The sequence below is a fragment of the Cordyceps fumosorosea genome (assembly GCF_001636725.1).
Source record: "Cordyceps fumosorosea ARSEF 2679 chromosome Unknown scaffold_10, whole genome shotgun sequence".
Classification (NCBI taxonomy): domain Eukaryota; kingdom Fungi; phylum Ascomycota; class Sordariomycetes; order Hypocreales; family Cordycipitaceae; genus Cordyceps; species Cordyceps fumosorosea.
The window spans coordinates 1-20,849 of record NW_017387310.1 but is presented as its reverse complement, the minus strand read 5'-3'; the positions used below and the strand labels follow the sequence as shown (position 1 = coordinate 20,849).

The window sequence follows — 20,849 nt, the reverse complement described above, 5'->3', positions numbered from 1 at the left end:
GGGGGAGGCGAGTGAAGGAGGTCATACGTATGACGTTGGAGGCAATTGCAGGTACAGACTGTAAAGATGGGATGAAGAGGCAGTGATGAAGCAAGGCAAAGGAGAGTCTGCGGTTTACAGAACAAGAGAAAAAAAGAATAGCAACAGCAGATACAGTACCAAGAGCTTCCACCCGCATAGATTCCATACATTACATCAATTATTAATAAATCTACTACAAAAAATATCAATGTAAACGGAACCAAGATGGAAAAAAAGGCGCAAGAGTCAAGACCGGCACAAGATTGCCGAAGGGCTTGGCGATATTCCCTGTAGAAGCCTAGCGCAGCGCCAGCTGACGACCAGGGCTTACTGCCTGCCGCGGGTCTTTCTTTTCTTTTTCTTTTTTTTTTGGGGGGTTTTACTGGGGATGCGCTGGGGGATGCGCTCATGCGCTGTAACACGCGCTAGGGGGACCAGCAGGGGGGAGCTGTGGCGGTCTGGCATCTTGAGGGCTGATTCTATGGCATGATGAACCAGATAAAATACCGGGGAAATCGCCAAGATGCGCACGTTGCCTTGTCGTCGTCGAAAGATGCAAATGTCCGATTCTTTTTCTTGAATCTCATCTCGCCTCCCTCGTCCGTACTGCATCTTGGCAACACGGCAGGAGAGGAGCGGTGGAGCCCAAGTTGGGGTAGGGATTAATCTGTAAGGATACCACGGAGATTTTGGCCAGAGACAAACGGGCAGGGAAATGTCTCGCAGGGTTGCAGTTTATCGAGGAAACCCTGGAATAAGGCGAAAAGCTTATGTCGACATCAATGCGTGATCAAACCTACGACAAAGCTGCATGTCGACCTTGCCAACGTTGCAACTATTGATGATACAGCGTTGAGCGACAGCCAGCACGTCCCCTGCCTACCCACCTATATAACGAACAGTGGCATGCAGCAGCGGCAATAGCCCGTCGTTTGCGGCTATTGCTGCGACCAAGCCCTACCATCAGGCTTATGTCAATCGTCATCATCAGGTCCAATAAAAGGAATCGACAGCCAATGCCAGGTTGGCAAAAAAGCATCACGGCTAAAATTGCGGCAACTGGTGGTGGTTGAGAGCCCCGCAGAAGTAGAAGCAGCGCCGTCTTCGCAGCTCTGTAGCGGGGCCAGCTTCCCCAAACGACTCCAGGGATTGGGGGCACTTCGCTTCCCCAATGAACAGTCCCAATGTTGGCCAGGATCTCCCCTGTCGCCGCCCCAAAAAAGATTTGCCCCCCCAAAAAACGCTCCGACAGACCACCACCAGCCCAGTAACAACTCTGTGCTCACGACTTGATCTCCCCCACCCCCTTCCCTTGCAACTAAACTTTAGCCCTCCATCCAATCCAGCGCCGCGCAAAAAACAATGCCGTCAATGCCTTGTATGGTCGAATTGGGTTCCGGATCCTGTCCGTGGCTGTTTCCAGGTCTCCAGTCTAAAACTCAGTCGGCTGATTCTAGCTACCCCAGTACCCCAGCTAGTTATGCAGTACGGATACACGAACATTCCACACCTCGACTCTAGATCGACCCAAATTTCGCCTTCGACTAGCCCTCGTTGGCTGCCTGCCTACCAGTCAGTACCAAACTAACTGACACAGGAGCAGTTGGTAGCCTCGCGAGCAGCTGGCTCCTCCTCCGCCTCCTCCTCCTCCTCTCCCGGTCTACTGGTTGGCCCGTTTGCTGTTATCCCCGTTTCCCTGCTCCGAGTACTTGTATCGTGCCCTTCCCCTCCCCCCTCCCACACACACGGCTCCCTCAGTTTTTCTTCTTTTTAAAATTCCTCTCCTTCTTTATATACTTCCTTTTCTCTTGGACTCGTCTTTTTCTCTCAACTCTTGAGTTGCCCTCCTACCTACAACTTATCAATACACCGGCCTTGACAGTCATGGGCTCCCACGACGTCATGCCCAGCCAGGAGCCTGGCGCCGGCGCTCCTCACGAAGGCATGTCCGCCAGCACCTATCTCAAGACGCGCTTCACCACCCTGCGCCCTGCCATGCTCGACCTCCCCAACCCTATCAAACTTCTTCGCATGCTCAATGCTCAGCAGTGGGCTTTCTTCTTCATTGCCTTTGCCGCCTGGGTAAGTATAGAAAATCAGCTACCCGCTAGATTTATGGCTCAGGCTAACTGAACTACCCTCTTAGACCTGGGATGCCTTCGACTTCTTCACAGTCTCCCTCACCGTCACCGACCTGGCCGAGCAGTTTGGCAAGACAAAGACCGACATCACATGGGGCATCACCCTAGTTCTCATGTTCCGATCCGTCGGCTCCATCATCTTCGGTATCGCCAGTGATCGCTACGGCCGCAAGTGGCCGTTTGTCGTCAACAACTTACTCTTCATCGTCCTGGAACTGGTAAGCAGCCATGTCATCTTTTTATATCCCCATCATCCGCTATACCCATTATACCATTGATGCGCTCTCAATGCTACTCTCTTACGCGCGTTGCGGGTCGCTTGACAAAATGGCGTAAATGCCCGTCTTGGCTCGATCTCTTGGCGCTCTACCCCAGAATAGTGGCTAGCAAACAATACGCCACGCCACCGATTTGGCACTATTTCCTGCGCCCGTACAATTTGCTGACAATTTTGGCAATGAATAGGGAACCGGATTTACCCAAACCTATCCTCAGTTCTTGGCCTGCCGCGCCCTCTTTGGTGTCGCCATGGGTGGTCTCTACGGAAATGCCGCGGCCACCGCTCTGGAGGACTGCCCCGAAGCGGCCCGCGGTCTCATCAGTGGTATGCTGCAGCAAGGTGTAAGTAAAAAAATAAAAACATGCCCCGTCACAAAAACTTTTTTTTTTGCAATTCATAATTCTGACTGGATTTAGTATGCTTTCGGTTACCTCCTCTGCGCTGCCTTTGCCCGTGGCCTCGTCAACACGACTTCGCACGGATGGCGGCCGCTGTACTGGTTCGGCGCTGCACCCCCCGTCCTGTTCATCATCTTCCGTCTTATGCTCCCCGAAACATCTGTCTACCGCGAGCGTGAGCGTCTCCGTGAAGAGGCCAAGCGCACCGGTGCCAACGGCGCCGACTCGGTCGGTTCTGTCTTCCTAAAGGAGGGCAAGATTGCTGTCCGCAAGCACTGGCTCCTGCTTGTCTACCTCGTCCTGCTCATGGCCGGCTTCAACTTCATGAGCCACGGCAGCCAAGACCTGTACCCGACCATGCTGCAGAACCAGCTGTCTTTCACCGCCAACCAGGTAACCGTCACCCAGGTCGTGGCCAACCTCGGCGCTATGACTGGTGGAACCGTTATCGGCTTCCTCAGCCAGTCCGTGGGCCGCCGCATCAGCATCATCGTCTGCTGTATCTGCGGCGGTGCGCTGCTGTACCCGTACACATTTGTGCGCTCGACCTCCATCATGGCCGCCGCCTTCTTCCAGCAGTTCTTCGTGCAGGGCGCTTGGGGTGTCATCCCCATTCACCTGATGGAGCTGTCGCCTGGTGCGTTCCGCACTTTTGTCGTCGGCACCTCGTACCAGCTGGGCAACCTCGTCTCCTCCGCCTCGTCGACCATCGAGGCGCGCATCGGCGAGCAGTTCCCGCTGCCTCCCACGGCCACGGCCAAGTCGCGCTACGACTACGGCCTGGTCATCTGCATCTTCATGGGCTGCGTCTACGCGTACACCATGCTCCTCACGTTCCTCGGCCCTGAGCACCTGCGCCGTAGCTTCGACGTGGTGCACGACCACGACGCCCAGGAGGCGGCCGGCTGGGACGCTGTTGCCGCGGCCCACGAGCGTCGCGCCAGCGAGATTGACGAGAAGCTGGCTGCTAACCGCAGGGGCGAGCACGACGAGGGACTGCCCGCGTAAGCGAGCCAAATGGGTGTTCTTGGTCTGAATGATGTTATGTATACCAATTTCAGTTTGCCGCCGACATTTTACACATCTAGATTGAATCTACGAGTCGACGGTTTGATAGCAACGAAACTACGTGATTTTTTTTTGACTTCCCGACTGATTGGATACGTTGATGTGCATTGACATGTGCATGGATATGATGCTAGATGGACATTGACATGTGCATTGATGATAGATAACGTGAATGTAACGTAAAATGTGGTTCCTGACTTGCCGTCCCGGCCGTACCAATGCAACGCAAAGCTGCCGACGTTACCGGTGCCAAGATGGAACGGATGAAAATGATTCGCTCCCAGATCCCCAACAAACGAAATAAAAAATAAAATAAAACCCGCAAGATATGACCCGAAAAAAATAATTCCCTTGTTTGTAAATCATTCACCTGGCAGCTCCTTTTACGCCTCCTCCTCTCATCTAATCACGGCGGCCTTGATGCTTCTTGAACTTGTGCTCCAGGATGTTGGCACCGATGGCGCCCGCAATCGCAGCGCCCGTGGAGCCCAGGAAGCCGGCTCCGGCCTTGTGCGCGGCGAACGCGGCACCGCCGCCGCCGACGAGCGTGGCGCCGAGGCCCTTCTCGCCGTTGGGTCCGTCCTCGGGTCCGCCGGGACCGCCAGGGCCGCCGCCGTACTGGCCGTTGTTGGGGCCGCCGTAGCCACCACCCTGCTGGTTGTAGTTGTTCTGGTTGTAATTGTTGTTGTTGTCGTACTGGGGCTGGGAGCCGCCGTAGGGGGCGCCGGTGTTGTAGCCGGGAGCGGGGGAGTGGCCGCGGTTGTCGTGGGACTGTTGACCCTGGGCGTAGCTAGGCTGTGACTGGCCGTAGGGGCCGGGCGGGGCGGAGTTGTTGTTGTTGTTGTAGTCTTGGTTGTAGCCGCCGCCGTTGTTGTTGTACTGCGAACCGGAGGAGTACTGGGCTTGCTGGGGGTAGCCGCCCTGCTGGTTGTAGTTGGGCTGCTGGCCGCCGTAGGGGGCGCCGCCAGAGTTGCCATAGTAGTCTTGGTTGGACATGGTTGTGAATGTGATGCGTGGATGTAGGAGAGAGAAGGGGAAGGCGGTAGAGATGGGTTAAATGGGTTGTTGATGATGGAAATCTCTTTGGGGTATATGGAATGATGAAAGGATTGAAAAGATCAAGAGGAGCAGGGTGGGAGGAATAAATACGCAGTGGCACGAAAGAACCAAGCCCCATGATGACGAAAGGACATTCCCATGGTAAGCTCCGAGAATGAGCTGCGAACCCCGCGAAGGCAGCCTAACTGGTGGCACAGTAGAGAGCCCTGCCCAGCTAGTGGTGGCGCAGCGGAAAGCTGTACGGCGTCGGCGAGGGGCTTGGCTGCCAACTGCCAGCAGACAGCTGTCCAATCCCGACCACTAAGAAGTCTTGGCTTGGGCAAATGCGCCAACCAGAACACGGGGCTCGGTGGGGCTCCTTGTTCTCGCGCCGCACCGCCCCGAAGGGTTGCTTTGTGGCGCAGCAACTTTGGTGTACGTGCTTCAGGCACAGGACGCGGCGCCAAGCCTTTGCAACTGCAAAAACAGTGCCTTGCTCATGGGACTGGCGGCTCTTCCGGTGTGCCAAAACGGTTGGAGCCTGTTGCTTCTTTTCCTTTCAGTCGGGGAACCTAATAATGGATACAAAATTGCGTGCGGTAGCACTCGGCGTCTCGGCTTTGGAGACTTCCAGAAGGCGCACGCCAAATCTGACTCTCCGATCCCACCATCTCCGGTCGTCCCCTATGACGTACCCAAAGCGTTCATGCGTCCAGTTTCTCGGCAAATTCGTGATCAACACAGTTCCTTGACCAACCTACCCAGCCATTTTCATTCATCCACACTCGGCCAGAATGCCTCCTCCGCCGCCAGCACCTCCCGCCACTTGACCAGCCCACGCTTCCTCAGCGTCTCCGCGACCGTCTCGCCCTGCGCCTTGACCGCGCCGTCGATGATCGCGCCCAACCTGTCCACAAACGCCACAAACCCCGGGTCCGTCCAGTTGGCGATGAACGCGCACCTTACCGCGCCGCCATCCTCATCACCGCTCCCGTCCTTGCCCTCGTCGAGGTGCCCCTTGGCCCACGTCCAGGCATCCAGGTAGCACCTCTCCGTCGCGTAGAACACGACCGCGGCCTCGAGCCACGGCAGCGGCTGCTCCTCCCCGCCCGCGCGCAGCCCGTCGAACAGCGCCTCGAAGCGCCGCAGGCCCTCGAGCTTGGCCGACGGCGGCACGCGGCCCGTGGAGGCGTCGATGGGCAGGTTCACGTCGAGGCCGTACCGCGCGGCCGTCGATACGAAGAAGCTGGCCTCTCGCTGGATGTTGACGAGCGCGTCGACGGTCCACGCCAGGAGCTCCGATTCGGGGTCGGCGGTGGTGGTGGAGTCGACGGCGACGACTTCGGGTAGAGGCAGCAGGGACAGCAGCAGCCCGGCGGCGCGCACGTAGCCGTGGATGTATAGGCGGTCGTTGGCCAGCCACCGCCCGAGGACGGCCTTGCGGAGCGTGCCCTCGGCGGCGCGGCGCAGGAAGGGGGACTGCGTAGCGCGCTGGTACCCCGCCGGGTCGGAGGCGATGAGCAACTGCGTAAACGACGCCATTCGCAGGTCATCAAACTATGCAGAATAAACCGTAAATGAGAATGACTGCTCAGAAATTGGAAGCAGTGGGGTAAACGCCGTAACGAAACCGGCCAGTAGCTTGAGGCTGCTGGTGTAGATGCAGATGTAGTTGTAGAAGTGGGCTGCACCAAAAAGGACTCGATGCAGCTAAATCATCAGCCGGCATGAGGCTTGCATTGCTTACCCCTCAGCGCGAAAAATCAAGCGTCAGACAGGTGCCCTTTCGTTCTGTATAAATTTCGTAGTTGCTTTCGTATTCTGGATACATTTACAATATTAATAAAAATACCAAGAGCCAGCACCAGCATGGATCCCCTCTCCATATCCTTTGGCATCGTCGGCGTCCTGCCCCTCATCGCCAAGGCCATCACCACCGCCCGCTCATACATCCAATCCGTCGCCGGCGCCGAGAAGATGATCACCGCCCTCATCCTCGAGCTCGAGGTCCTCCAGGGCGCCATCCGCAAGCTCGACGCCCTCCTCCGCAGCGAGGCCCTCGGCGACGACGACCTCAAGTTCGACCAGACCTCGGTGCTGCTCTCGTGCTCCGCCGCCATCGAGGCCAAGCTGCAAGAGCTGGTCGGCAAGCTCACCCACGAGTCCTCCGGGCGGAAGCTGGGCGCTCGTCGCCTGCTGTGGCCGCTGTCGGAGAAGGAGCACCAGAAGACGCTGGCGGAGCTGCGCAGCCTGTCCGGCTGGGTCCAGTTCGCGCTGTCGGTCGACGGGTGCCGGCTGCTGGCGCGGACGTCGGAGAAGGTGGTGGAGGTGCTCGCGGGGCAGCTGGAGCAGTTCCAGGCCATGCGGCGGCTGGACACGGCGACGACGGAGATGCTCGGCGCGGTGCGGAAGCAGGCGGCGGTCGCCGAGCGGGAGGGTCGCGGGAGGATCCTGGACTGGCTGTCGACGGCAAGGTACGATGCGCGGCATGCCATTCTGCGGCGCGAGCGGGCAAAGAATACGGGGAGCTGGCTGCTGGAAAGCGCCCGCTTCACGCAGTGGCGAGACGGGCTCGCGGCCTCCCGGGTTCTCTGGTGTAACGGGATCCAGGGCTCTGGCAAGACCATTCTGGCGTGAGTCTGTAGATGTGCTGTGGTTATGATGCATACTGATGTAGTTAAGCTGTGCCGCCATCGACGAGCTGCGCTCGCATGGGTCGCTGGCGTATTTCTACTTTGACTACCAGGACCACGACTCGCAGCCGCCGCTCGCAGTCGTCTCCTGCATCCTGCGGCAGCTCCTCGAGCAACTACCCGATCTGCCCGCCTCGGTCAAAGAGCTCTACGAGGCCCGCAACAAGCTGGAGGGCCGACAGCTGCCTGAATACGAGCGCTTGCTTGACGAGGTTGTCCGAGGGTCAGAAGTGACTTATCTGGTTCTGGACGCACTGGACGAATGTGAGCATGGTAGGTACATGCTGCAGCTCATCGACAGGCTGAATCAGATAGAAAATTGCCGCATTTTGGTTACCAGCAGACCACACGTGTATAAGCAGTTGCCCGTCTCTCGATCATATTCGGAAATTAAGATTGAGGCTCGAGAAGAAGACATAAAACGCTACGTCCTCGAACAATGCGATGTGGCAGATATTCATCAGATTGCGGATGAGCACTTTGTGGACCAGCTGGTTGACAAGCTCACCCGAAGCGCAAGTGGAATGTAAGAGCCGTTTCCCTCTAGTTTATTGTAGATATTGCTGCTGACTTTCTTGTCTCTCTCCGCAAGGTTTCTGCTCCCTGTACTGCAGCTTCGCACCGTTCTCAACGAGCCGACCATCGGTGAGATGGAGGACAAGCTCGAGCAGCTGACCGACGTCCTGTCCGACGCCTTCGAGGAGACGCTCTCCCGCATCCAGCGGCTGCCGGGAAGTCGCAGCCGGCTGACCCTGTCAGCGCTGATGCACCTCGCCCACGCCAAGCGACTCCTGCAGGCGGCCGAGCTCAGCGACGTCCTGGCACTTCGACCGGACAGTACTTCGGTCAACGCAAAGTACCGGCCGACGGCCAAGATAATTCTCGAGTGCTGCCAGGGCCTCGTGACCCTCGACGAGCAGACCGGCCAGCTGCGACTGGCGCACTACTCGATACAAGAGTATCTAGTCGCGACGTCGGAGACGCTGTTCCCTCAGTTCGAGGTTAAGTTGGCGCTCAACTGCCTTGGATATATGCTATTGGATGACTTTAAGGCGGGGCCGTTTGATACAAGGGAAGAAATCGACGCGCGGCTCAAGGCGTATCCGTTCCTCTCCTACGTCTCCGAGTTCTGGGGTAGCTACGTCCAGCCCGTAGAGACGGACCTGGAGGTATGGGACAAGTTACTCGCCTTCTACATGTCTCTGTCGGCAGCCTCGGCCGCCACCCAGGTGCTGTTTTACCAAAAGGGCTACCACGAGGGCTACTACGGCGTGCAAGAATCCGTCAGCACCACGCCGCTGCACCACGCCGCCGTCAACTGTCTGGTGCACTCCACGCGCGGGCTGCTCGAGCACTTTGCCGTCGACGAGGCCACCGCTATGGGCACCACGCCCATAATCAAGGCCGCCGCTGGCGGGCACGTCGCCGTCGTTGCGCTGCTCCTCGAGCACGGCGCCGACCCGCGTCTCCAAAACTGGTACGGCGATGCGCTGCAGTGCGCCGCCGAGGCGGGTGAATGCGCGACCATCCGGCAGCTGGTGGAATGGGGCATGAGTCCGGACGGGGAGCCCGGTTGCGACCGCTCGCCGCTGAGCTGCGCGCTGGACCGGGACAGCGCGCACGCCGTCGAAGTGCTGGCGGGCCTCGGCGCGGACTTGCGTCTGGATAACGAAGACGAGCACGAGAATGTCTTCTTGGAGGCTTGCCATAGGAACGGCGAGAAAACGGTCGAGTTGATGCTGCGTCGCGGGTGGGTGGACTTGCGGTCGCGGCCGCATCACACGGTGCTGGCGATGCGCGCAGCGACCCTGCCGATGCTGCGGAGACTGATAGAGGCTGGTGCTGATGTGAATGCCGTGGACAAGCACGGTCGCACCGCACTCTGGTACATGAGGCAGGAGTTCAATGATAAGGCGATTGATAGCCTGCAGGGAGCAGGGGCAACGCTCGATGGGAACACACGGTTGATGAATGTCGGTGTTTCTACTCGTGAGCTCAAGGTCGATGAGCTTGGTGAGAATGGATTAGGCGTTGAAAGCATTGAAACACAGCGCGCCACAACTCTGGTTCCGGGGCCGAATGGGCAGTTCCAGTGCGATGTTCCAGGATGTGCACTCAAGTTTGATGAAAGTGTCGAGCTGCAGTATGGGCATCCGACAGCCGATGATGTGGCTCACTTTGCTAACTTAATTGATATAGGTATCATCAGTACTATAAGCATGACAGCCACGGACGCCTCTTGACGGGGCTTGTCACTTCAACCTCCTCTTCGAAGGGAAGCTTCGAAGCCCACGCGCGTGACCTAGCAGGCGACGCAAACCACTCCCCATTACCTATTCGAAGCCAGGATAAGAAACTTGACAGTGCCGGCTAGTCATCTACACCAGGGTGAGTGACAAGCATTCTCGCTTCGCACAAATATGCGCTCGCTTCTGACTTTCAGGTAGGAACGATCAGCGGGACCGCGCCACGGAGCACCCGTGCCCGTACAGCAGCTGCGGCAAGGGCTTCGACACCAAGACGCTCCGGGACCGTCACATCAGGGACCGCCACGAAAAGGGCAGCGTCCAAGGCCGCTTCTTCTGCCCGGTTGACGGGTGCGAGTACTCGCGGAGCGGCGGCAAGACGTTCCCGCGAAAGGACAACTGGTATCGCCACATGCTCAAGGTCCATGGCCGCAGCCAGAGTCTGGACAAGAGAAATGAGGCTAGTTGATATAGAGTAGTCAGCAGACATGCTATCCGGAGCGGAACGAGGAGCTATGTTGCGCAGACCCATGCTTTCTAGAATGTATTCCAATCTGGACAACAGATCATGACGTTTTCATTTACATCTATATCATTAGTTCTATGTCTTTCAATGCTCATTCTGTCAGAAGATTCTCTTGCGTGATGTCTATTCGTGTCCTTTTCTCTTTCGCTCTGACCAAGGTCGACAGCGCGCCTAGGCCTTGGGGATGACGATACCGTAGCGCTCGTACGGGAAGTTCTCGAGCGTCTCCAAGTACTCCGCCCAACCGTCGTCCACCTCACCGAGCTGGTGCAGGTCGATGGCACCGGCCTCGCCGGTGCGCCCGGCGAGCACCTCCGCCTCGCGGCCCGCGTACTCCTTCTTGAGCATCGGGTGCGGGCACCAGATGACGCGCATGCCGGCGCGACGGCCGGCCTCGACGCCGGGCACCGAGTCCTCGAAGACGAGGCACTCCTCGGGCGTGATGGGCGGCTCACTCGCGGGTAGCGACTCGTTGACCGTTTTCAGCGCCAGGAGGAAGATGTCTGGCAGTGGCTTGCCGCGGCCGGGCAGCAGCCGCTCGTCGTCGCCCTTGACGCGGCGCGCCTCGGGAAACACGGCGAAGAGGTCGCCCAGGTGCGTCGTCTTGAGGTCGTAGTTGCCGCGGTGCGAGCTGGTCGCGAGGGCAATGTGCACGGTGTGCGGCTTGCCACCCGCGGAGGACGGCGCGCCGGCGTCCTTGGTGGCGTCGAGGTCCTTGAGGAGCTCCGGGACGCCGGGCAGCGGCGCGGCAGTGCCGAAGAACTGCCTCTGGAAGACGGAGAGCTGCGCCGTGTACTCCTCCGTGGAGATGGGCAGCTTGGCCCACTCGCTGAAGATCTTGTTGGCCTCGGGGCCGGGGCGACCCTGCAGTCGCGCCTTGACGGACCACGGCAGGGGTGGTCGGCCGTAGCTCTCCAGGACCTTGTTGACGCACAGCGTGTATAGATCCTCGGTGTTGAGGAGCAGGCCGTCCATGTCGAAGAGGCAGGCCCTCACAGGAGGGAAGCTTGGGAGAGGAGGGGAAGCGTTAGCGCTGCCCGCTCAAGTAGTGCTGTAAGAAGCGCACGTCGGAGACATACTCGGTCTTGGGGGCCATTTTGAACAAGATGAGAGACTGCAGGTGATATATTTCCAGATGGCAGTAAAAAGTTGTAGGGAAGAAGAGCGAGGTGAAGATATGATGACTGTTTGTGGTTCTAGTTGTTACTAACGCTGTGGACCCCCCACCAAGTCCGCAGTCGGTGTTGGCTAAACAGGGCATAGAAACGCCGGCTGTGACTTGTAATAAAAACCTTGAAATTATATGAAAAATCGCAAGTTTACAATCTATAAATAGTATACCGTTGATTGCCTCTTTTTACATCATCTGGAGCAGTTTCGCCAACGCCGCTGCCTTAGGCCACCCAGGTCCCCTACCATGAACGCGCCCATCCGCCTCTTTGTTCCATCGGGAGACCGCGAGCAATTCTAGCCCAGGGGACATAATACTAGCCCATGATGTTGCCCTACAAGTCGTGTTGGTATTGTGTGTAGATATTTCATGACATGGTGGTTGCATGGCACACATAAAAGGTTGCTGTGAATGCAGTGGGGTGGCCCGATCCACCTTGCAACCATAGCCCAGATACGGCCTCGCATCTGCATCAGCAATCGCAGAGTCAGCCTTGTCCTACCAGGTGGTGAAAATTGATTCCCATCTCTTCCATTTCAATTCATGGCATCTCCGGGATCGACTGGCGCCTTGGTGTCCCCCGCGGCTGATGCGAAGCAGACCGCCCAACCAGCGGAAGCCAGCAGGATCCGGTTCTCCGCTGAAGAGGAAAGGGTGCGTCTCGAGGCCATATGAGAAATTGGTTATCGCACAGGTGTACTGACTGAACTGATACCAGACACTTCTAGACGAGTCAGCACAGAAGAAGACCAATGCCAACGAGTTGTTCAACTCCGGTGACCATGATGCCGCCCTCGCTCAGTACGAAGAGGCGCTATCCTCTTGTCCCGATTACAGACACTTTGAGCGTGCCGTCATTCACAGCAACATTTCGGCGTGCCAACTGAAACTCAAGGAGTGGGCTGCTGCTGTCAAAGCGGCGACAGCATCGCTAGATTCCCTTGTGGCAATGGAGCGTGAACTTGGTCTAATTCCCGAGGCCAAGCCTGAGTCCGCAAAGGGCAAAGAGAAGAACGGGGCGACCAAGGGCGAGGAACGCGATAGCCAAAGCAAACCAAAGACGCAAGCCGAGGACGGCGAGCTGGCCAGCCCAGATCTGGAAGATCCTCCCTTCACGCCTGCGGATGTGCCAGAGGCCACTAAGAGCGACATCAAACGCATACGCATCAAAGCGCTCCTGCGACGGGGTCGAGCACGGTCAGAAGCCGGCGGCTGGTCCAACCTGTCCGGCGCGGAGGAGGACTACAGGACGCTCTCTCAAATCCCCGGCGTCACGGCAGCCGACGCCAAAACGGTTCGCCTGCAGCTCGCGACGCTGCCGCCCAAGACCAAGGCCGCGCAGGAAAAGGAAATGTCGGAGATGTGGGGGAAGCTACGCACGCTCGGGGACGGTATACTAAAGCCGTTTGGCCTGAGCACGAACAACTTTCAAATGGTCAAGGATGAGGCGACAGGTGGCTACAGCATGAACTTTCAGGGCAACCAAGGGTCGTCATGACACGATTTAGTTTCGACAAACTGTTGACTCGAGAAAACTTGCAATTCAAATTGAAAACGGTGTACATGTCTTCATGATGCTATCTAAATACTTGTTCCCATCATTCATGATCAAAGGTTCATGGCGGCGGCAGCGACAGCAGCGCCGCCGAACGAGCGCGCAATGCGACCGGTAGGGGCAGGAGCACGGTTCTTGACGGGGGCAGCGTCCTTGGCCTGCTGGGCTGGGGTCGCGGCAGCGGCATTGGTATCACCGGTGGCATCGCCGGTGGCCTCGGCCTTGGGCGCGCCGGCGCCGAGGATGTCGGCGAGCGCCTTGGTGGCCTGGGGCAGGTCCGAGGCGGTGGTGCTCTCCACCTCCCAGGCACCGCAAAGGATGCCAGCAGCCGAGGCGTAGTCTGTTTTATATTGACTTTATATTAGCATCGGACAAGTACATAAAAGGCTGGGTGTGGGAGGGAAAGCACCGGCAGCGCAGGAGTGGTCGACTTCGGCGTAGACGCGGCCGTCGATCTCGAGGTAGTTGTCGCAGATGCAGTCAAAATCCTTGGCGTCGACTTTCTTGAGATCGCAGCCCTGATTTTCCATGCCAACCTTCATGGCCGCGATGGCGCACTGCGGGATCTCCTTGGTGTACTCGGTCAGGCTCTTGACGTAGTGGGCAGACGCGGCGCCAGCCAGGCCGACGGAGAGGATGACAGAGAACTTTATTTTCAAAGTTGGAAGGGCTTGAAAGTGTGTTTGGAGTTTTTGAGAGATTCTGGTGTTTGTTGTGTATCCAAGAGAAAGATTTGTCCAGGAAGGCGACAAGCCGAGTCTTTATATAGGGACTGCACTGGCCGGCTGCCAAATGGAGGCATGACATCTCATCATCTTACCATCTTACCATCTGGTTACCAGGTTTAGTGATGGGTGCCACGGAATTACATGCCCCAGTTATCTCTTAAGCATATATTGTAATGATCATACACAGCAGCTATACAGAGAATGTGCGCGCCTGAATTCGAACAACACCAAACACTCAACCCGAGCCCGCACCCAACTACGCTGTTCAAGTCAAAACCTCGGTATCTACTAGAAGCCTATAGTCTTTTAGTTTTGGAGAATTCCCGACACTTTTGAACAGTAATTTCGTCAACAACTGCATACTGTTTCCCCAATTTGGCAACGCAGCCAACTGATCGGCGTCTTACTATAAGCCCCGCCCAACGTCAGTTGCGCCTAAATCTCCTTCGGATCCTCGCATGCACACAACCTTAACTTCTGTCTGGCCATGACTGCCCGGAAAGCGTGATCCTGAAACGCATTGCGTGGCCCAGCCTAACGGGTTTTGCTTAATCCCGGGACGATGAAGCCCGGCCTCGGGAACAGCCAGCGGACCAAGTCAAGCCCGGGGCTGGCTGTAAGACCTAAGCAAGCCCGTGGAAGAAGTGAGGCAGAGAAGCTCTACGCAAAGTAAGAAATGATCAATATAACAATGACTTGAAGATGATTAGCGGATTTGGAGGAATTTTCTTACTTTTAGGCACCAAGCAAGTCTACTGTTTGGGCTGTAGGACCAGGTAGTTGCAGCCACAGTTGCGATGTAAAGAAACGTTTAAAATACAGGCCCCAGGGACGCCAATCTCCTGGACTATCTCGCGAAGACAAGTATACCTTCTTCAGTTTCTGCTGGTGGCATTGGAACCAACTTACCATTCGGTATATACATAGAACAGTGTGCACAGTGTGCTTATCCACACTGTGTGGATGGTATCGCGAGAAGCTGTCACCACCAAATGCTCATGACGAACTCCAGCATCCATCAAAAATGCTTCAACTAGGCAAAACTCCATTATAGCACGCGACTACCATGGCTGAGCCGACGCCAATCAATATCCTACGTGGCCACAAATCGCAAATTCACGCCGCGGCATTTGTCCGCCGCAATGAGCGCCTTGCGACCGGCGACGCGGACGGCTATGTTATGCTGTGGGATCTCGCCATTATGCGGCCAAAAGCGGTCTGGCAAGCACATCAGGGCGCGATTCTCGCCATCAGAGGGTGGGGGAGCGATAAGATCATAACGTTTGTGAATGGGGTAACGCTGAAATAAGTTCTATTTCGCTGATGTGACATGTAGCCACGGTCGCGACCATCGCCTCGTTGTCTGGCAACTACGTCTAGAGGACGAGCAAAATTTAGCGGCCGTATCGCCACTGGAGCATACAGGAGATGCACCTCCTCAGCCATGGATGCTGCATGTATTGGAGGTAAACACGATGAATTTCTGCGCGTTTGCTGGATGCCCGAACACGCCAGGAGCCAACACGGCCTTGACCGACGACGGTAGTGCGAGTATTCTCGTCGCCGTTCCTAATACATTGTTGGCCGAATCGGTGCGTTGGAAAGTTTCAGCTGCACTGTCAAATCTTGGCTAACTTGAGCTGTTCAGATTGATATTTTCGAACTGCCCAGTCAGAAACGTATTCACACTGTCAAGCCCGGGGAGAAACACGGCATGGCTATGACGCTCGCAATACTCTACAAGGAAAGACACTTGGTATTGATTGCCGGCTTCGAGAACGGCATGTGCTCAGTCTTTGTTCTTCGCCCAAATTCGCGAGAGTGGATTACGACTTATCGCAGCCAGTCACATTCACAACCAGTCCTGTCGCTCGATGCTGACGTGCAAGGCGACTATTTCATCTCATCCGCAGCCGATGCATTACTTGGCAAGCACCCCATACCTACCTCATTGCAAACCGTAATATCAGAACCCATGGCAGCAGCGGAGAAAGCCCACGCAACGGAGCATCCCAACCCCACGCCAGCTACAACGGCAGCCACGACAGGCGTCGGAGCTTTGTTCGCAGGACAGACAGGTGCCGCCAAGACTGCTGACACCCACGAAACACTTGGCACCAAGGCCTGGGAGCACCCCCTCAAGGTGGCAAACACGAAGCACGCCGGACAACAGAACCTGACCATCCGCTCCGACAGCCGTATCTTCGCGACCGCCGGCTGGGACGCCAAAGTTCGCGTGTACGCGACCAGGTCCCTCAAGGAGCTTGCCGTGCTCAAGTGGCACCAGGTCGGCGTCTACGCTGCGGCTTTTGCACACATAAAACCCGACGCCGAAGAGGCCGCAACTGCCGATGGAGGCAGGCAGCTGCAGGATGCTGCGCGCGAAGGATCAGAAAGTGCATCGGACGACGCTCTCGTTTTACAGTCCGAGGGCGGCCCGGTCTCAACACGAGCGATGACGACGGTCAAGAATAGGCGATTGCATCATGCAAAGCATACCCACTGGGTGGCTGCGGGGGCCAAAGACGGTAAATTAAGTCTCTGGGATATATATTAATTTGAATATAAATTCGCCGATCTTGCGCCTTTGCTGTTTACTTATCAGGCAATCACTCCGCCACATGGCGTTGCCGATTCGATACTCCGCCGGAGTGATTATCGGCGCCGGTGTCCGCCAGGCAGCTTCGTCCGCCCTAATTGGAAGGTTCCTTTCTGCTTTTTGGGTCTTGCCAAGATGATACTCTTTCTCCTCCTTTTGTGCAATCTTTTCTACACGTCACATCCCAGCGCTGTCTGGCGTAGCCAGATTTAGCAGCTGGTTTTCGAGTTCAACCAGCGCTAGTTTGCAGATCGGCTCAGAAACCCGTGTTGTGCCTCCGGGGCGCCGTCGAACTTTGCGCCCAACTAGGAAGGAAGCCCTTTCTATTTTTCTCTGTCCTACCATGATGTTTTTGGAAGGCGACGAAGTAACTACGCCGTGATTTTTTGCTCAGCGTCCTAGGCAGACTATCATGGGTTCAGGATGGCAGCTACCTGCCAGGTAGAGGAGGCGTACAAGAGCTTTCAGTAATACAACACGTGGCTCACTTGATTCATTAGTTCTGCACTCGGGAAACCAGTAAGAGGAACATCGCATTTATTCATCATTTGCGCAAAAGTCTAGCTGGACCAAAAGCCTAGTTGGACTAAGCCACCATCTGTGTGGTTCTTTCTCTAGCCGGTGTACTTGACAGAGAAGACACCACGCTCAATGCTGTTGACGAGGAGGTAACCGCTCTTGAGCCAGGGGTAGACAGACCACGCGCCGTGGAAGGTTGCCTCGCCGCCAGAAGCGTCGTCGTCAGGGTGGACGTCGAAGAACCCAGCCTCGCTGAAGCCGGCACCGGTCGGGTCGTTGGTCACAGAGGACACGTCGACCATGCGCAGGCCGGAGCCGTAGTTGGCCTGGTACGAGATGCCGTTGACGACATACTGGTTGTGGTCGATGGCCTTGGCGGGGCTCTTGTACACGCCGGTGAACACCGGCTTTGCGAGGGAGGAGACGTCGACGATGTAGGTGGTGGTCTTCTGGTCCGCCGCGGGTCCGGCCTTGTTCATCTCGTCCTGCTCGTCGTCGAGGAGCAGGTAGCGCATGCCCTCGTCGGCGAACCAGTTCTGGTGGGTGTAGGAGGCGCCCTTGTAGGTAGTCTTGGACAGCATCTTCGGGCTCTTGCGGTCCGTCACGTCGACGATGGTGAGAGTGTCCTCGTTGGAGGCGAAGCAGATCTCGCGGCCCTTGTAGCTCTTGTCCGGCCCGTTGTAGTTGACGCACTGCGCGTCGTGGGTGTAGCCGTCCCCGCTGTAGCAGCCCGACGTCGTAGGGTTGCTCGGGTCGGAGACGTCAATCATCCAGAGGCCACCCTTGCAGGTGCCGGTCCGCATGGTGCCGACGGCGGTGATCGTGTTGGTCGCTTCGTTGGTGACGATGTTGTGGCTGAAGCCGAACCCGTCAAAGTGCGCGGTGAGGTCGCTGTCGGTCTTGAATGTCGTGGGCGAGCTGAGGTCGACGTTCAGCAGCTTGGTGAGGTCGAAGACCTGCACGCCATGGCGCACATTGTCTGAGCTGCCCCCCGTGTCGGCGCCAATGTAGGCATAGTTGCCAATGGTCTTGATGTCACGCCAAATGTCGTTGGGGATGTTGCTCGTGTCCTGCGTCGGGAGGCGGCCGATGTACTGCAGGCTACCATCCTTGAGCACCTCGACAAAAGCCGTGCCGTCAGTCTGGCCGACAAGGCCGAATTCTCGGCCGGTAGAGGAAGTCCAGGCTAGAGCCTGTCTCAGCAAACCACCCGGTCAGATGCTTGGACGGGCATACGTACCCCAGATATCGTTGCCTTCGCGAGTGCTGCTGCCAGTATCCTCGTGGCTGAGGAAACCGGCCAGATCGATGTTGCGGCAGCTGTAGTCGCCTGCCTTCCCGTTGGAGCACTTGGCCGAGGTGGCCGCCGCGGCATAGCGGCCGGCGTCGTACGCTCCATCCGCACGGTGTTGTGCCCGCTGGCTCATCTTGGCGGACATCAACTTGGACATGGAAACAGCGTTGGGTGCGCTGTCGGCAGCCAGCTCCTGGGCCGAGAAGGCTACACTGCCCTTGTATGCAATGGAGGTGCCGGCAGCGACGCCGGCGAGGATCAGAGTAGCCGTGGGAGCCTTCATTGTGAGATGGCAAGTTGTCGAGTATAGTCAACAAGCTGGATTGTGTCAAGACAGGAGACAGGCTGGTAAGGACCATTGATTTTCAAGAAGACGGTGTCGCCCTTTTATACGTTCAAGTGTCGTGGCACCCTGGCCAACACAGCCACGTACACTGATGACTTCACTATGTGAGTGCCGGTAGCTGAGGAGGTGTTGGGCAGGTAGTCCACTTGATCGTCACCTCGCTTCAACTACGAGGCGTCTTGAACCTTTCGGGCAGGTGTTTAGGTCACCCAAAGAATGAATGGAACACGACAAGGTCCCTCCAGCGAACCCCTCCCCCCCGAACCTTGATAGCGCCATTCTTCTAGAAGATGAAGAGGCTGTGGGTTGCCAAGCCGCAGCATCGAGCTTTCAGGCAGTTCAATTCGAGCCGATCGTCGACATGCCTTTTTTTACGCGCAAAGGGTGCCGTGATCCACGCACGGTCCTCCTGCCCACAGCCATCATCAGCCCTGTTTATTCGATGACTGGCCAAGACATTGGTGTTGAAAGAGCCGTGATAGGCGGCACAGCCCTCCTTCTTGTTTCCGAGGCTCGGCAGAGTCCAGCGGCTGCCTACATGGGCAGACAAAACGCCCAATTTCCTCCTGCCTGTACTGGAGATGACTCGAGATACCCTGTCGGTTTCTGCGGTCTCTTGGCTCCCCGACGACCTTCCGTTTCGGTATGGTGCGGTCGCCACATTGCGGGGAAGGGCGATAAAAGCCAGCATCACAGCGTCCTCGCGTGCCACGAATCAAGCCTGTTTCCTCTTGTCTTGCCAAGCCCGAAAGGGGCAATGGAGATAGGGTTGTGGACTAAGCTTAGCTGGTCGATCAACGGCTCGTCTCGGCTGTTTGAGCCACTTGGTGAATTGGGAATGTGGATTATTTTGACACAGATTGGCAGGAGTGCGACTTTTATTGGGAAAGTTTTTACCGCGGTCTCTTTCACCACTTTTTGGACTCATCGATAGTGTGCGGGAATAGGCAAGGATTCGGACATTTTAGCAGGGGAAAAAAGAGACAAAAATAGTAAAAAAGAAAAAGGCAAAAAACATACAACAGCCAATGTTCGCTAGTCATTACTAACCTAACTACTAATCTACTAATTAATAGTTTATCTATAGGGGAGTAGATAAGATGTCTTATATAGTAAAAGGAGTAATTAGATCCTAAAGTTTACTTACTATCTTTATAAGTAATTCTCTAAGTAAGACTAATTTATAATTAAATAGTCTATAATAAAGTAATACAAATTCTATATATACTTTTAAACACTCTTAAAAGTATAAATTAAATATACTTCTATCTTAGTAAAGTAACTATTTAAATAGTATATTATATATTTATTAAGTTATATATTTAATAATTATAAGTTAAGTATTCTTACTTTAAGCTAAAAGAATAAATAACTATTAGGATAATTAATTCTACTATTACTATTAGAGGTATTTAGTTAACTCTTCTATAAAGAGTAGATAAGGAAATACTATTTAAAAAATAAATAAGTACTAAAAAGACTTAATAGTATATTTTATTCTTATATAAGTTAAATAACTATTTTAATAGCCTTAGGTTAATCTTTATTAAAGTAAGTCTATACCACTATAGTAAATATAAGTTTAATTAACTAATAAATTTAGTAGATAATAGTCTATTATAAAGAGGTTAGTAAATTAATAGAATAGTTATTTACTAAAAAGGATCTCTTTAATAAAAATATTATACTAATACTATCTATCCTTTAGTTTAAAAATAAATATGTCTATTATATACTAAAAACTTAGTTTATTTTTTATTTAGTTATTTTAGTAACTATATTTAGTAGCTTTTACTCTACTAGTATTATAAATCTAACTTATAATTATATTAAGTTTTTTTAATACTATAATCTAAAAAAGTCTAATAAAATAAACTTTATTATAATTATTAAAGTTAATTATATTGAATAGTTAAAATATAAAATAAAGTAAGACTAAAGATTATTATAAATCTTAAATAAACTATAAAAATTATAATCTAACTTATATATAGTATTATATTTAATATTATATTTTCTTTATATACGTAGATATGCTTATAGCTCTTATATAATAAAGAAACTAACCTTAAAGAAGAAGATTATTCTAATATTATATATATACTATTAAAAATAATTATAATAGATATTATATATTATAGGTCTTTAAATATATAATAAACTATAATTATATACTTTATAACTTATGTAACGGTGGCTCTTCTCTAATCCACAGTAAATCTGTTT

At 54.6% G+C, this 20,849-nt stretch overlaps 10 protein-coding genes across 10 annotated transcripts; 4 read left to right on the top strand and 6 right to left on the bottom strand.

The window, feature by feature from the left end:
* Window positions 1-1,905: 1,905 nt before the first annotated feature.
* Window positions 1,906-3,848, top strand: ISF_04494 (sugar transporter family protein; the record flags this gene model as incomplete). Its single annotated transcript, XM_018848100.1, has 4 exons — window positions 1,906-2,103; window positions 2,168-2,380; window positions 2,628-2,783; window positions 2,859-3,848. 4 exons carry the CDS (start codon window positions 1,906-1,908, stop codon window positions 3,846-3,848), a joined length of 1,557 nt encoding a protein of 518 aa, XP_018704434.1.
* Window positions 3,849-4,310: 462 nt separating this feature from the next.
* On the bottom strand, window positions 4,311-4,904 carry ISF_04493 (hypothetical protein; the record flags this gene model as incomplete). The annotated part of the gene is made up of 1 exon (XM_018848099.1): window positions 4,311-4,904. One exon carries the CDS (start codon window positions 4,902-4,904, stop codon window positions 4,311-4,313), a length of 594 nt encoding a protein of 197 aa, XP_018704433.1.
* Window positions 4,905-5,717: 813 nt separating this feature from the next.
* Window positions 5,718-6,488, bottom strand: ISF_04492 (heme oxygenase-like, multi-helical; the record flags this gene model as incomplete). The annotated part of the gene is made up of 1 exon (XM_018848098.1): window positions 5,718-6,488. One exon carries the CDS (start codon window positions 6,486-6,488, stop codon window positions 5,718-5,720), a length of 771 nt encoding a protein of 256 aa, XP_018704432.1.
* Window positions 6,489-6,815: 327 nt separating this feature from the next.
* On the top strand, window positions 6,816-10,013 carry ISF_04491 (ankyrin repeat-containing domain protein; the record flags this gene model as incomplete). The annotated part of the gene is made up of 4 exons (XM_018848097.1): window positions 6,816-7,579; window positions 7,629-8,165; window positions 8,232-9,782; window positions 9,839-10,013. The coding sequence occupies 4 exons, from the start codon at window positions 6,816-6,818 to the stop codon at window positions 10,011-10,013; spliced, it is 3,027 nt and encodes a 1,008-aa protein (XP_018704431.1).
* Window positions 10,014-10,078: 65 nt separating this feature from the next.
* On the bottom strand, window positions 10,079-10,417 carry ISF_04490 (hypothetical protein; the record flags this gene model as incomplete). The annotated part of the gene is made up of 1 exon (XM_018848096.1): window positions 10,079-10,417. One exon carries the CDS (start codon window positions 10,415-10,417, stop codon window positions 10,079-10,081), a length of 339 nt encoding a protein of 112 aa, XP_018704430.1.
* A 165-nt stretch (window positions 10,418-10,582) lies between these two features.
* On the bottom strand, window positions 10,583-11,507 carry ISF_04489 (HAD-like domain protein; the record flags this gene model as incomplete). The annotated part of the gene is made up of 2 exons (XM_018848095.1): window positions 10,583-11,444; window positions 11,491-11,507. The coding sequence occupies 2 exons, from the start codon at window positions 11,505-11,507 to the stop codon at window positions 10,583-10,585; spliced, it is 879 nt and encodes a 292-aa protein (XP_018704429.1).
* Window positions 11,508-12,125: 618 nt separating this feature from the next.
* ISF_04488 (Tetratricopeptide-like helical) lies at window positions 12,126-13,080 on the top strand (the record flags this gene model as incomplete). Its single annotated transcript, XM_018848094.1, has 2 exons — window positions 12,126-12,236; window positions 12,301-13,080. 2 exons carry the CDS (start codon window positions 12,126-12,128, stop codon window positions 13,078-13,080), a joined length of 891 nt encoding a protein of 296 aa, XP_018704428.1.
* Window positions 13,081-13,190: 110 nt separating this feature from the next.
* On the bottom strand, window positions 13,191-13,960 carry ISF_04487 (hypothetical protein; the record flags this gene model as incomplete). The annotated part of the gene is made up of 3 exons (XM_018848093.1): window positions 13,191-13,477; window positions 13,517-13,784; window positions 13,958-13,960. 3 exons carry the CDS (start codon window positions 13,958-13,960, stop codon window positions 13,191-13,193), a joined length of 558 nt encoding a protein of 185 aa, XP_018704427.1.
* Window positions 13,961-14,931: 971 nt separating this feature from the next.
* Window positions 14,932-16,422, top strand: ISF_04486 (WD40 repeat-like-containing domain protein; the record flags this gene model as incomplete). Its single annotated transcript, XM_018848092.1, has 3 exons — window positions 14,932-15,146; window positions 15,202-15,457; window positions 15,514-16,422. 3 exons carry the CDS (start codon window positions 14,932-14,934, stop codon window positions 16,420-16,422), a joined length of 1,380 nt encoding a protein of 459 aa, XP_018704426.1.
* Window positions 16,423-17,078: 656 nt separating this feature from the next.
* On the bottom strand, window positions 17,079-18,560 carry ISF_04485 (hypothetical protein; the record flags this gene model as incomplete). The annotated part of the gene is made up of 2 exons (XM_018848091.1): window positions 17,079-18,169; window positions 18,224-18,560. The coding sequence occupies 2 exons, from the start codon at window positions 18,558-18,560 to the stop codon at window positions 17,079-17,081; spliced, it is 1,428 nt and encodes a 475-aa protein (XP_018704425.1).
* Between the last annotated feature and the right edge of the window lie 2,289 nt (window positions 18,561-20,849).